Raw genomic sequence first — 15,956 nt, 5'->3', positions numbered from 1 at the left:
CCCCCTTACTATTCAGTATAGAGATGCTGTTTTTTCAAATGCATTTTCACATCCAAGACATCTCACCTCTACGACGAGCTGCAGATCGTCCATGTACCTTTCTTCTGTCTGAATGAGCTCATGAATGTAGCCCTGCCTTTTCCTTTCCATGGGCTGCATGGTGTCAAGGCTCTGGAGATCAGCACACCCTGCAGGAAGTTAAGTCAGGAGTTTAGATCCCATTCAAGGCATCAAATCTGATAAATTAACAAAATTGCACCAGCATTCAGCAGTCTATGGATCAGACTATACAGGCACTAGTAAACCCTCTCTGCAGCAGCAGTGAGATCAAGTGATGTAATAATCAACCCCCTCCCTTCTTTGTGTCACTTTTCAGTCTATCACCTTTTTATTTTTTTGAACGCTCCTTGTACTGTGATGCAGGGTAAGAGTCCCTGACTTCTTGCCACTCCATTTGTCTCGTCTTTTCTCATCTCTTCTGCCACACTGATTTGAATCTGTGATTTTGTCTTACCTGGAGCAATGTCTTTTTAGACTTGATGATCTTAAAGCTCTTTTCCAACCTTAATGGTTCTTTGATTCTAAATTGTTTTTTGTGAGATGAAGTAATAGAAAATGTGGCTGGTCCTGACTTAGGACACTGCACCTTTAATCCCCACCCATTTCTGAAGTTCTCTGCCTTAGTTATTAATTTATGATACAAACCACCACTACAAATTTGTAAAGATCTAACACATAACATTATAGTTGTGTAACTTCACAGCTGCACAAACTTCTTTTTTTCTCCAAATGACTTGATTTATTTTTATGCATCAAGGATGAAGAATCAAAACCATGCACAGGAACACAGCAGCAGTCAATGACACAAACCCCAAGATTCTGTCAGAACATGCAGACCCTGCAGCTTCACAAGACTATCTCTACTGGATGTTAGTAAACAAGACAACACTGTTCAAACTTTAGTAACCAAACCAAAAACTGATAAAACCAGAGTGGTGAATGTGTTTAGCTAGGTAAAGAAGAGCACAGAAAGTCAATCTGATCCCTCTGTCAGGCATCACACAGCAGAGTATTGCAAAGCAGCAGGGTGGGGAAAAGTAAAAAAAAAGGAACAATTACAGAGCATTTGAGAACATCCATCTATCACTGGATGTGATGGCATCAGGTTGCAGTATCAGGTGAACTGTGGGCTTTGCAGGATAGCAGAAAGGACATCGCAGGCACTCACTTAGATCCGGCAGTTCTACAGGAACAATACTTTATGAAGGTTTACAGGAGTTGTGAAAGGCAGAATGACCTACAGCAGGAAGGGCTGTGTCTCCCTTGTCACCCTGACGCTCTTGGCACACAAGGATGTGACTATTCACTGCCAAGGTATAGATCTGCTTGTGGGCAGGTCAGTTAGCAATAAAGTTGAGGGGAAAAAACCAAGAAACACTAAACATTAGGCTGAACTTGATGTGACAGTGGCCTAATGGGACCCTCACAGGCTCCTCAGCTTCTGGCTACACCAGCATCAAGGTGCTCTGAAAGAGGAACTGTCAGCAGAAGACAAACTCTTGCAAAGTGAAATTTTAGGACACTATAACAAGGAAACCCTTTGAACAACACAAAGAAGTAAACAGCAGCAAAGACAAGACTGAGATTGAAAATCAGGACTTTTCAGTTCTGTTTTGCATCCTAAGGAGGATCACAGATCTTAAGCTTTCTGACAAGGTTTGAAAAAACATCACTTTTTTAGAAGCGATGAGGGATTGCAGCTCTTTTGATCACACAGAATACTCCTTCTGGCCTTAGTTATCCCCAGAGCTGCAACCAGGCCAAAATTAGATGGGAAAAAGCAGTAAAGTTACAGATAAAAGTGATTCCTGTTAAGTTTGATGTCTTAGTCCATTGAGACAGTCTGTGGCCAATGTGCTACTTCTAGATTCTTGTGTCACTCTTCAGTCTGCACAGGACTGAGTTTAAGCCCACCTGGTTACTAAGACATGAAATTTTAGGATAATCCAAGGGCTTTCACAGTTACCAGGCATTAATTGTCCAGATTTGGAAGTCTCACCTTTGGGCAGTCCCTTTCCTACTGCAAGGTGCACTCTTGTGACAGAAGCAGGGATGGACTAAAGCTCCTGTTGGCTTGTGTCCCAGCTGCTGGAACAACACACATGGTGGGATTTGGGTCTGTCTCATGCTGACCACTGAAAATTGGGGCTGGGAGAAAAAGGGGCCTTTTTAATGCATTAAAATAGATTTGATTTATAAATTTGTTATCAGATGTAAAAATGCAGTTACATTAACTGGATCCTGTGCTAACCTTGTGTTTGGACTGTCAGCTTCTGGGATGAAGGGACGAATGCTATTTTGTATTTAGTATTTTATATAATTTTAATTAAACACTAGTGTTTACTAGTGAAAGCACTCCCAATTTTGATAGGTCTGATGATAATGGCATAAAAACACATTATGAAATCCCCACATTTGATTTTAGAGGGTGAATTCAGGCATTTGAGTCTGAAGGAAAAAACAAAAAAGAGAATAAACCAGCCTAACGAGTGCATTTACCAATGTTTTTCCTAAGTGGCCATAGCAACCCATGGGCTCACTGTTGCTGAAAGGGTGGAGCTACATCTCTACCCCTTCTCCTCCCCCATTGCTGTTTCCTCCTTTCTTGCATCAGTTCTGGCACTTAGATCTGACTCCCTGCTCACAGGCTGGCAGCGAACAAATCCCAAGGGGGGGGGTGGGGGAAGAAAACAGCAATTTTCTGCTGGTTTAACAGCCAGGAATGTGCATGGAAGCAGTAAAACTGCCTCGTTTGGCAGCAGAAAGCTCTTGGCTTGGCTTCCCTCTGGTGAAGCTTCATCCCAAGCTCCCCAGGCAGCTCAGGAAGAGCAGTGGGATTTCTCGGAGTGTCTGCAGCAAGGATTGCAGCTCCTCACCTGCTCTGCTGACCAAGAGGGACACCTGCCCTCTGGAGGGGAAGCCAGCCTGCCTCTCCCACTAAGAGCAGGCAATGTCAGGCTTTCATCCAGCCTGGGGCACAGCCTGCCCAGCTCCCTCTACAGAATATTCTCCAGAGCGAGCAGGGGGTGTCTTGGAAACTCTGAGCACAGTAACAGAGATGCCCACACTGACTGTGGTGCCCTCTGGACTAAATCCTGCTCTCTGAGCTGAGGAAGCATCTGCCAGGGTAAAACAACCTGGAGAGTCTATAAACAGGAAATCCCAGTCTCTGAAGGGATTAAAAACCCTGAAGGGATTTTAAAGTATTTTAAATTATACTTTTCAAATAAACCTGAACAAGGAGTATTTTTGGCTACTAACATAACTGCCCCTGCATGAAAAACTACTGAGTTTCACATTGAAAAGATGTTCTCCTCTCCAGGAGATTCAAAGCCCTGAAAAACACGGGAGGCTGGGGCAGAAAACCCTCCCCATTACAGACTTTTTGGGTATAAGCACATTCAAGGGGAAGAGGGAGACTTTCTGAAGAAAGAAAATCCTCCAATGAAAGACAGATGAGCAATACCTATCACTATTTTCCCAACAGACTTCCCCACTCAATGGACAGAGGAAAAAAAACATTAAAAGTGACAGCTCTGAAAAGACATCTCAACCCTCCAACAGGAGCTCCAGCACTCATCTGGAAGGATGTAGCTACACCAGAGGCACTAACTGCTTTGGGTGACCAATGAAGACTATTTAGGGACAGAGATGAGGTATAGATTTGATATTAGGAAACATTTCTTCATGGAGAGGGTTATAAAGCATTGGAACAGGCTGCCCAGGGAAGTGGTGGAGCTACCATCCCTGGAAGTGTTAAAAACACATTGATGTGGTTTATTGGTGCTGGGTTAATGACTGGACTTGATCATCTTAAAGGTCTTTTCCATCTTAATCTATATAGAATTATAGCATCTTAGTGATTCTATGATTCTATATAAACTGCTTTTTAAGAGGAAACATCTTGGGCTGTTTAGGGTTGATTACTGGTTTTTTTTGTTGTTGTTTGGTTTTTGTTGTTGTTGTTGTTGTTTTTTTTTTTGAAGAAGAGGTTGTTTATTTGCTTTAATTGCTTGTTTGACTCTGAAGCCAGCTGACATGGCTGGGAAAAACAGGTAAGGGTTAAGGGTTTTTTTCCTGCCTCCATTTTTCCAGCCTGCTATAGAAAGGCCACATGTCCCCTTAAGGACCACAGGCTGGCATTAGCACAGTCCCTTCAGTACAGCCAGAGAGCAGCTGATGGCATCAGGGGACACCACCACAGCCAGGTGTAAGCTCTGCAGGCACACACAGGGCCAATCCACTTGGGATGCACTCCTGTCACTCCTGGGGCTGCCAGCAGCCTCTGAAACCCACAAAAGGAGCTAATCCAAGAAATCTGCTACCGTGGAAAAGGCAGTTTCCATCAGACCCTGGGAGAAATAATGAAAACTTTTATCCAATACCCCCTAATCAGTAAAGACAGGATACCCTGCTACAACAGAGGAAATTTAGGAATCAATTTTCAAGAGGTAAAAAGCAAAATCTAGTCATTCCATCACAGGTGACACAATGCTTATTCCAAACTATTCAGCTGGGAAAAAAAAAACCTCCCCAGACGGGAAAAAAAAAAACCACAACAGACAAACTAGCTACTTTTATGTGTCCCTTTAATAAAATACATTTGCATAGTTATTTTACAACTTTGTTCAAATCCAGAAGTGAACAATTGCCTCATGCTAAGCACAGCCTGCATTTGCATGCCTCAACACCCATCCCCACACGTGACACTCAAGCTCGGGGAGGACAAGGAGGGTTTTAAGGCAGCACACACCAGAACGCAGCAGTTTTTATTGGTTCATTACACTGAAGTAGCACGACCCTACAGCAGCTCCTACTGCAGGCCAAGGAGTGCCGGCATTCCTGCGAGCAGACTTATTTACAGGTGTTTCCAACCCCGCCCAGGAGAATGACACAGGGATACAATCTGACAAAGCGCTGAGATGGCAGAAACGCTCCGTGACCAGAGAGAGACGTTTCAGTTTTTAGTGTGTAACTTTCTGATGGAGCTTTGTGCCTTCTGCTCCTCACTGCACCATGAGCCATGTGGAGGCAACACTCTGGATGCTCCCAGCCCTCACCACCACGGGCTCCTCACGCACCCAGCCCTGCCTCTGGTCCCAGGGGTGGCACCAGACCTTCCTGCGGGGATCCAGCTCTGCATCAGGAACTAAGCTTTTGTGAAACCAGGCTTCTGTAGTTTGTTAGTCCATTATGTGAACCAGACAGTTACAGAAACAGTGTTTTGGTACCTGTTCTTGTGCATTTACAACGCTGTTTGGTTCTCACCCCCTGTGACACCACAGGGCCCCCACATCTCTGCTGACCCACAGCAGCAACGTTTAGCAAGTACCACACTGCAGGCACAAGCAGGCAGCATATTTGGCTTTCCATGTTGGCTTCAGTTTTACCTTTTAACCTTGTATGGCTCCCAGCAACATTTAGACTCTCAGCTCCTGCCTGGGAACCATGAGGTCAACAAAGGACTCTATTTTCCACCTTGCCCTTATAGTTCCACAGCCAACCATTTTCACCCAAAATAAGGGTGATTTTTTACTTGACTGGCTGGGATGACCAGCTGAACTCAACTCTATGGTCTTTTATCAACAAAGAGGTGGATTGCAGACAACCAGAGAAAAATTGGAATTTTTAAAAGTCGGATTTAAACACAACTTCCAATAGCCACTCTGCTTCATTGATAAAGAATATTATTTTAAAATAATCTTGCTGTAAATACATCCTTGGCATAGTCTTTCCTTCAGATGATCTGATGTGTGTATCCAACTTGTCCTGCACCACTGTCCAGTAGAGCAGAGCTCTCAGATAGCTGTGCTGGTGCTGTTCTAGGGAGACTTTTGCAGTACACACAAATACTGATGGCAGGGATTAAGTCTCTCTCAATCAGCATTATTAAGGTGTTTATTATTATTATTATTATAATATTTATTATTACAATTAAGAGAATCCAGAGGGTACTCAGGTAATGAAACATGAAAAGATAGCTGTGAAAGCACAAAATGCTTCACTTCAATACTCTTCAGTTCAGACTTAGAGGCAGTGATTTCAATAATTATCAATATTCATATCTACACAGGGCCACCTGTGTGAAACTTTGCCAACAGTACTGTAATCTCCAGATGTATCATTAAAAAAGAAAAAAAAATAAACAGTGAGTGAAATGCCAGTGGGTTTTGGAAAATTTCACATTAGTATATCCTCAATTACTTCAGTGAGGATGTGAAGTTGTTTTTTAATCTTTCAAAGACAATTAGTACTAATCTGGCATTCAAGGAAAACTGGCTGAACATTGATTGTCAGTGTGGCTCATATACCACAGGTTGACAGTGCCTTTTTGCCTTTCAGAAATTACAAAATGTAGAAGATCACCTAATTCTTAGACTACAGTAAGTGACTGCTCGATGCCACTGGTGTAGCACAACACATTTCAGCCTGTATTGAACAGGCTTTCCAAGAGAGAAATTCAAAGAAGGCAGTTCTGGGTGAGTAGTGTATTTTAGTAGAAACACTTAAAATGTGGTTGCAAAAGGAAATCAAGTCATCTGAAATACTCAAAGGATTTTCTAGCACATTATTTGCCTACAACAACATGATTTCATTCTGTAACAAAATACTGGTTCAGACAAAATACATCCAGAGTAAAAATCCATTTGTAGTTTTCTGCAGGCACATTGCGTAGTCTGTATTGCACAGAAGATACATCTCTAAAGGGCACATATACATTATCTGATCAAGGATATTAAATACAATACATTGGATTTTGGAGAAAGGCTTTTAAATCTCTGCAACTGGATTAACCTTTTCCTGATAGTACCCTCACAACATTCATCTATATATGTATATATATGTCTATATAGTAAACAAGCAGTTTGTTTTGTAAACATTTCTGATTGCATAAGTGACCTTTGCTGTTTCATAACCAAGTTCAGGAAATCAACTAAATTAAATACTGTGTCTAGAGATCTCTCTTGTTGTTACAAGAGCACAGAACTATTTAATCACAGAAATAATCTAGAATCAAATGAATCCTTTTATTTAAAGGGGAATCAAGGTTACAAGTTCCTCCTTCCCTCTAAGCATTATAGTAAGACACAGGCAGCTCATAATGCACTTCCAACAGGCCAGGACTGTGGGCTGAGGAGCACCCTTCCATCCCAAACCCAAATGCTCTGCCCTCACTAAGAGCTTCTCTTAGTGTCTCTCTCTTGGCAACACCTCCTCAGCAAGGTTATCTCTGCATTAGGCTGCTGCTCTATTTACGAGGAGGAAGAGCAGCAGCTTTCAGTACTTTAGAAGTCACTGCAGACCACAGCCAGAGACAAACAGTTCAGTACCATGAAATATTCAATGAAGAGAAGGGGCAGGGGAAGGGCCTGGTCACACAGAGGCTGTGCAAGTACTTACTGCAGCAACTAAGCACGTTTGCCAAAATTTAAAGCAAGTATGAATGATCAGAATTTAAAGGAAGGAGGCTGTTTAGGGATAGAATGTACTGAGCTAAAACAACCTGAATTCCTGCCGTAGTACTACTGTGAAGGAAGAAAAAAAAATTAAAATATCCTCCACTCTACACCTAATAGTTTTTTCTCCCATTAAAAAGGGTGTGAAAAGGCTGGATGGAGTGCACCAGATCTAACCCTTAGATCTTGTAGCACGCTTGTAATAACAGTGAGTATCAGCAGCAGACAGGTAGGGATTGTTTCTGGGTGAGCCATGAAGACCACCAATTTTAAAAGCTCAATATGTAAGAGATTAAATCAAGTCCATTAGAACAATAATCAATGAACATTTTAATTCTGCAAAATATGTACATTACAACATTAAAAGAACACAAGTGCCCGTTCAAAACAGCTCAGGTAAACTGTGCAAATAGTGGGTCTTTGTGTGTCTGCAATCCCACCATGCAAACAATAACTTGATATGCATGCTAATGACTACGGTTATCAATCCCAAAGGAAATACTAAAGGAAACAAGAATGAACAGCAGTGAAAGCCACACAAAGACCCACTATCCTTTCTGGTTTTACAAATCAACTGAAACTGTAGATTAGAAGAAAACCCACAAAAACCTAATTTCTTGATTGGATCTAACGTTCAAACGAAGCAAAAGGATTGTGTCAGACACGTGAGCAGGGCTGGCCACCCTGCCTCCACACTAGTCAAACTTGGATAGTGGGTCTCTGAGGTGCTTTCACACTGGAAGACAACATTGGGTCCTAAAAAAAAAACAAAAAAAAAAAAAATGAAGGATAAAATGAACATAAATTTGAAGAGTGAAACATATGAATTTTATGGACAAAGACAGAACAACACCAAAAAGGTCAGAAAGGAATGATGAACATTCAACTTTCTGAAAACAGACACCACAAGCTTCCACCCTTGCAGTTTCATATTTCTAAACACAGATTTAAGTACTTGTGACCAGCCATTGCTGACTCTGAATACCCCTGCAGCTCATCAATTTGAAGAAAAAGTTTCTTCCTAAGGAAAACTTCTGTCATGTAGACTCAACACAAGGTCAAGTCCTAAGGGTTTGTTTAAGGCAATGGCAAAATGCCCTGAGATTTCAACAAAACCAGAATCTCTCCTGAGAACCTTCTACTGGGACATTAGAAAATCAAACAAAAACTAAACTTGTAAAGAAAAATCTCATTGAAATTTATCCATATCAGCACAAAAAAATTAACCTGTTCAATTCTTTTTGAGGCTGAAAGAAATTAAAACCTTGCCTCTAGTCTTACGTGTCCATGGAACACAAGATACCATATCCCTCAGAATACCACATCAGAATCCAAGGGCTACATGGTCTCAAGAGGGACACACCTTGTGGGCAATCCAGAGACTATTTCAGACCCCTGGATTACAACTTGGAAGTGTTATCAAGCCTGACTGACATTCACCAAATAGTTTTAGAAATACAAAGTCAGTACATCACTATGAAGTAAGGACTGATTTAATATATGATCTTTGGTAAAAGAGGTAAAATTCTGGAGCTGTTGAGTAAAATCTTAGAATAAATCATTAATCCTCATGTGTTAAAATATCAGTGTGGTACTGCAAGAGGCAACACCTCCAAGCCACTGCTACCATGAACTATTACTCCACAAAGAGCAGTTACTTGGCAAGAACTAGAGAACTTCAAAACATGTTGTCCATACAAGACACAGAAATGCACTGGCCACCAGCACATCAGCTCAGAAGTTGTTTTTTTCACTGTGAACACCCCTGAAAGTGAGTCAGATTCATCCACCAGACAGCATGGACAGGAATTACTGAACATCTTCTGCGCATGGAAATCAACTTCTGGAAATACAGATCCTTGTTGCAGGATTTGTCTCATGTCTCTAACATCTACAAGTAAGGTTTGGGGAGGACAAAAATGAGGTAGCTCTAGAGATATTACTACAAACAACAACCTGGAGCTCAGGCCTGAGCACCTGAAGGAGTAACTCTGATGTGTGAGGAACTGCAGCAGTGCTGGGCTATGGAAAGCAGAAAGAGTGAACAGAAAACAGTCACTGCACGTAGATAAGAGTAGAAAGAACTGGCACAACTTTCAGCTCTGTGAGTCTCATGAGATGAGACACCTCAGGATGAACCAGAAGCCTCTCTGCACATGGAGCACAGGTGTGTCCACCTGGCTGAGCTGTCCAGCCCTCAGCAAGAACATCTCTGGGGGATGATCTGATCTCTAACACTAGAAGGCATCTAGCAATCAAGTATGCAAACATAGCTGGAGCAGCTGTATTGCCTCCTTACACTTCTCTCCTGCCTACCCCACCTTAAACCCACCTTGGGAAGAATGGGAAGAGAACCTGGTAGAGATGTCCCTGTTACATCCTGGTAACACAGAAAAGACCTGACCCTTGAGATTTAATAATTGAGATTTACCTGGGGCGACAAAAATCTCAACTACAGAAAATAATAAAAGGATAAAGCTCACACTGGTCCCATAGATGAGATGACGAACTTAAAAGGTATCTCATTGAAAAAAAACAATGAATAATAAGAGAACAAGTTTCCAAGTGCAAAGCAGATGAAGACTGGCCAAAATAATTTTTTTTTTTATCTCCAGACCATGCCACTGGGAAGAACCGTGGGTGAGCACCATGCCTGCCCCCCTTACACATGCCTTGGAAAGGACAGGAAGAGAACCTGGCACTAGACAGGTACTGGCAGCACACAAGATCTGACCCTGCATGGTTGTGCAAACACTCAAAGAACAGGAGACTGATTATTTTATATCTGTATTTTGAAACCTGCTGAGTATCATATTCATTATTTATGATGGCTTTTGTGCAAACATTAGAGAAAAAGGCTATTAAAATGTCATTGAAACAGGAATAAGTCTAACCACCACCAGTCACCAGGAACACAACTCAACTGTCCCGTGTTCTGCAATCACCATGTGTTTAAGAGACAAACACTCAAACATACAACACCTGAAGTCATGTTGTTTTTCTTTTTTTTAGCACTTGCAGGGGTCCTATGCCAGGATGTGAAGCTACACCAAGAAGAAAAGTGATTTTGTTCTGTTCCCAGACCTATGTCTGCAACTTAAGAGAAGGGACATCTCACTGACCCCAGCTCCTTCTTTGCTAGGGAAGTTTGTCATTACAGCTACAACTAGTAACTCCCAGAAAAGACACCAGATACAAAGGTCTTTAAATCTGAGGGGAAACCATAGACTTATTTGAGTAAACTGAATCTGCCTCCTCCCTTTCCAATGCCATTATACTTATTCTAGAAAAAACAGCACGAAAACCTGCTATTATTCAACAGAGACATTATAATACTCAGATCAGCAGTTTTTAAAATGCAACAATACATTTTTAAAATTATATTCTGTCACATCTTAAAGCTGTTCTGTAGAGGGCCACATCATCATTTTTGTGGGACAATTCCTTAGTGATTTCGCAAGAATACTCATGATAGTTTCTGTACTCTGTTTAAACAAGTGCCAAAAATATTGTAAGGAAATCCAAGAAGTTTGAAAGTTCATTCAGAACATATTTAAACATTCCTCTGGTTACAGAAGAGGTACAGAGCAGTGGCTTACTGCTCACACAACTGACCAGCAGCAGCAGCCCAGCTGAAATCTGGGAAATGGTATTTGAAGAGTGCTGTGCTGGAGTTACTGAGCCATGCTGGGTTTGTGCAGGCTCTGGGCTTGAAGCAGGATTTTTCCTTAAGTTTCCAAATGCCTGTATCACAAGAGAGTGGCAAGGCCCAGCACAAAACTAGTGTGTAACTTAGCTTATTTGAAATACTGAGAGAATTTTCAAAAATGAGAATAAATTCAACATACTCTTTGCTCACCAATAGGTGGATTTTCAGAACTACTTCATAGAGTAGATCTTTGGGGAAAATTTAATGGCCTGGTACAGATGACCTGGTGCACATCTGTACATCATTAACCTTTGTGATGTGGATGGAAATACTCTTATTCCAAATCACTGAAATCTGAGGGAAAACATAATGATGTATCAACAAACAATGAGAAAAGCTTACTCATCATCCAGGAAGTTTCCAATTACAGCATGGTCTTAGGACAGCTTTTGGTGAAAATCAGTGGTTTGTGTGATCACCTTGCACTTGTCACATTCAATCACGTAACTTGAAATAACAACACAGCTGGTGTGATAAGCTGCTGCCTCTATAATTTTTGAAAATTCCTAAGTTTTAATACTCAGCCAGAATCTTAATTTTACAGCCCATCTGGTGTAGTCTATACTGTTTAATGGTTTATCTATATCTAATCAAAGAATGTTAAGTTCAATCTCTATGCAGAAGTTTTTGACATCCCAACCACATTGGCCAGAGGCATTAAAAAAAAAAAAAAGCCAGAACAATGTGTTACCAAAAATATGAGCTCAGAAGTAATTTAGCTAAAAAGAAAACCTCAAGCATGGTGCACAGTCTCTTACGCTCAGAAACTGTAACAAGCTACCCAGGGAAAATATTAAAATATTTTAACTTTCCAACCCAAGGTGTACCTTCATTCTGAGTTTGTGAATTTTTATGTAAGAACACAACCACGTGATCACATCTGTAGTGCAGATTGATCCTACAGTAGCTACAGGCTAACAAGAGTGAGGCTCAGCCAGATTTCCAGATGGGTGATTTTATCCCAAGAGAACTCCAAACACTGTCTAGAGAAAAACAGCAAGTGAAGGGACAAGGCCTGTCGTGTCAAAGGTGCAACTCTGGTGCCATGGTGTACTCCCAAACCCACTGGGCTGATACAAAAGTTGGTTTAATCACAGGATGAAAAGCTGAGGGAGTAAAAATTGTGCTAAATTTCTCTGGGAGGAGGATTTTCCCTAGGGACAGGAGCCAAAAAACAGGGTGTGTGTGGGGTACACCAGAAACCTTTACTGTGTTTATGTGCAAAAGGCAGAGATGACTGTCTGGTGTACAGTTTAGGATTCAGTTCTCACCCTGCTGCTGGTAATTTTTACTTCAACCTATGTCCTGACATAGATCCTGTTTCTCAGGACTGGATGACAGCTGGAATGCTGAGAGCCAGTACAAGTGTATTGAGGACAGGACAGACCAGTTACTAATGCCAAAAATCTTTTTCCTGTCCTTTTTATGGGTATTTTTACTTAACCAATATGTGTGTTAAAATTATTACAGCACTGTTCCATATTTTACAGAACTTGACCAAGTTCTGTAATTGACCAAGTTCTGTAATTGCAGTGTGCCTGCACTGCTTCCCAGTCCATGTTCATTATCAGCATCTTGTTGGAAGGAGAACTCCTACACAATCCAGTATTTTTAGCTCACCCTACAGCACTCTTGCTATCCTAAACTGGCTGGTTGGTAATATGCTGGTTGGTTGTAGGTTAACTAGAAAAGGGTTTAAACTACCTTGTACTGTAATAAAGTATTTAAAGAAAGAGTACTTGAAATACTTAACAATTCAGTTGATGCCTGAAACTCCAAATTCCAAACACAAAAAAAAACAGCAATGCACCTTTGAAATGAATTAACAAAATTAATTAAAAATAGAGGTTGCTCACACTGCTGACTTGGATCAGAATCTGTGGTCATCTTCACATAGTTTGAGGGGAAGAGACCTGTCACACCATTGATTTCTCCTTGCCACCAGTCAGCATCATCTTTGTTCAGCACATTAATCAGCTGTCCCTTGGAGAAACTGAGCTCGTCCTCATTGTTGGCCGTGTAATCGTACATGGCTATCACCTGACACACTGTGAAGGAAAGGAGAGTAGAAAGAATGGAGTTATACCAGTATTAAAACTGTTTTCTTAGAGTTTTACAAAACCACAGGAAAGAATCAACCATTTCACATGCACTGTTGCATAAGAAAAATGCACGTGATTTTATCTTGATACAGAATTGTTTTCCCTTTGCTTTTACTTTCTTAAAATTGAACCAGCCAGTAATTCTTAATTCCACTTTATATATCTGTGAACTTTCATAATGAATGGACAGCATCTACTAACCTTCTAAACACTTTAAAATGTAATCAAGTGTGCTTCTCTCCTTTAGTGGCTGAAAAGAGAGTGACTTTGATTATCTTACTGCAGACACTTGTGGGGAAAATGTGGCAGAGGAAGAGGAAATGTGCAGTAGCTAATCATGGGTTGCTGCTTTAGTCACAGGGAAGTTTCGTCCAGTAAAACACAGCAAATTGTTGTATAAGCAACTCATAGCTGTGGAGAACAGCATAATTTAAGCACATAGAAGCAAAAAAGCTCCTTTTCTGTGAAATAACCTCATTTGTACCCAACCATTTAAATGGAAAACCTAGAAATAACCTGAAAATTTGCTTAGTCTCCCTCTTTGTAAGGAGCAGTGCATGTCATCCCATGTGCTTTGCCTATGCGTGCTAGCTCTAAGATTTTTGCTAGCACTTGAAAACATGGAGTTTCCAGAGAAGAGTATGGTTCTTCATAGCAACCATCAAAATTAAAAAACCCAGAATGGCTGCTGACCCTCACAGATACATGAGCAATTGAAATAGTTACATAATATTCTAAATTAAATACAGTTTTTTGGTTTGTTTTGGTTTTTTTGGTTTTTTTCACCTGAGGGAGCAGCTGATGTGGTTCTTTCACTGCTTGGACCCAGCAGCTTCACATGGCTGGCAGGGAACCATCCCTTCTGTCTCTTTTTCCCTCTTGCCTGTAAATGTTATTAAATGGTTATAATGGTTATTAAACAACTGAAAATCTGAATAGTCCATAGACTGGAAAAATGCAACAAATATGTCACAGAGTTTTGCCAACAGAAGACAAGAAGTCAGGCTTCTAAACAGCAACTAAATTAATCTCAAAAGATAAAAATCTGACTAAAGCATTAAACAATACAATTGAGATAAAGCTGCACCCTAGTATGTTCATCCCAAATTTTTAAGTGAGATTTCAGAGTACAACTCGATTGTGGGGCTGAAAATTTATTCTATGAATTTTACACCTATGCATCATATCCAGAGTCTCTAATGAGGTCAAAGGCACTTTCACAGGACATTCTTCTTAAATCTAGGTGGGGAAGGGAGAGAAGTAGGAACCTTTGCATTAAACAAGCTTCCAACTCCAGCTTCCAAACCCATCCATTCTTTCATTAGAAAAACTTAACACTTTAATGTTTCACCAATTAAATCCTAACCAATTAAATAACTGTCAACTTGTCTCTTCCTCCTCCCACATGTTAACTGACAGTTTTACTATTTTATGTGACCAAGAAAATCAACTCTATAAAAAACATAGAATCCCCAGCAACCCAAGGTTTAAAAAAGCCAACCAACCAATCTAACAAAAAAAAAAAAAAAAATCCACCACAAAGCTTTTCTTCCCCTTTGGTTTATACAAGATGAAAATAACTTTCTGACTAACTTTTATATAACTCTACTTGTTTTTTTTTCTTTAATTAAACCTGAGAGCACCTCCTTGCCATTCATGAAGTCAGTTATTTCTCCTTGAATCACTACCTGCAACTCTCCTTGCCACCATCCACTGGCATTTTTCTTCAGGATAAGTATCAGCTGTCCTGGAGCGAGACTGAGCTGTTCAGTTCCTGATGCAGCATAGGCAGTTGTAACCTGAGCAATTTCTGAAAAGAAAACAGTAATTGCATTTGTTTATTTTTCACTGCAGTAAGAGCTGGATCCTCAAAAATATCCTGGCACACGACTTGCAGCTAGGAACATCAGCCACCATTAAAACACTGCTATGAACCTAAATTCTCAGAGTTACTTAAGAAACAGCCTTAAATATTAAAAGTTTAAAAATATTAAAAATATCAATTAACTACATTAATTAACTAAAATATTAAATATTAAACATTAAACTTACCGGGTTTCTTATTTATTGTTCCAATTTTGCCAGCATAGCTAGAAGCCTACAAAGACAAAACAACGACCACCTTTAATGTGCAATAAAACCACTGTAAACAAACAGTGTAAAAGCACATGGAGATTTTAACTTTAAACCCATATTTAACAAAAAACCATCCTGTACAGAGAGAGAGGGGCAGTATGACACTGGCTACAGCTCTGATTTAGCACTCAGGCTACTAAGGATTTCTTTTCTGTCAAGCACATTAACCTCCGCTCAAAATCCCTGTCTAAGAGCTGGGTGCCGACAGAAGAAAATTGAGAGAAAACATTCTATGTTAATTCTCAGAATATGAACTCACATCTGGATCTTTTGGTCTGACATAATTGGAGGGGAAGATTCCAGTTCTGTTATCAATACTCCCAGTCCACCACTCCCCTTCCTTCTGGGTCACCAGGATCTCCTCCCCTTCCATGAATGTCAGGTCACCGGGCTCAGAGCTTGAGTATGGATAGAGGGCAACGTACTCTGTGCAGAGGAGAGAACAGCTTCAGAGGGGCATAAAGGAACCAGCTGCAGATAAAGGGGTATCAG

General features: G+C 40.7%; 1 protein-coding gene across 1 annotated transcript in view; it reads right to left on the bottom strand.

Moving 5' to 3' along the window:
• ITSN2 (intersectin 2) overlaps positions 1 to 15,956 on the bottom strand; it is an 81,397-nt gene that overhangs the window by 8,762 nt on the left and 56,679 nt on the right. The window contains exons 25-30 of the mRNA XM_062489656.1: positions 15,724 to 15,890; positions 15,381 to 15,426; positions 15,017 to 15,138; positions 14,115 to 14,211; positions 13,083 to 13,274; positions 67 to 188 (exon numbers count right to left, since the gene is read on the bottom strand). Coding sequence (XP_062345640.1) covers positions 67 to 188; positions 13,083 to 13,274; positions 14,115 to 14,211; positions 15,017 to 15,138; positions 15,381 to 15,426; positions 15,724 to 15,890 — 746 coding nt within the window. The remainder of the gene's footprint in view (positions 1 to 66; positions 189 to 13,082; positions 13,275 to 14,114; positions 14,212 to 15,016; positions 15,139 to 15,380; positions 15,427 to 15,723; positions 15,891 to 15,956) is intronic.

This window comes from Cinclus cinclus, chromosome 3, assembly GCF_963662255.1.
Source record: "Cinclus cinclus chromosome 3, bCinCin1.1, whole genome shotgun sequence".
NCBI lineage: Eukaryota > Metazoa > Chordata > Aves > Passeriformes > Cinclidae > Cinclus > Cinclus cinclus.
The sequence above is the reverse complement of the archived record's forward strand: the minus strand, read 5'-3'. Positions and strand labels throughout refer to the sequence as shown.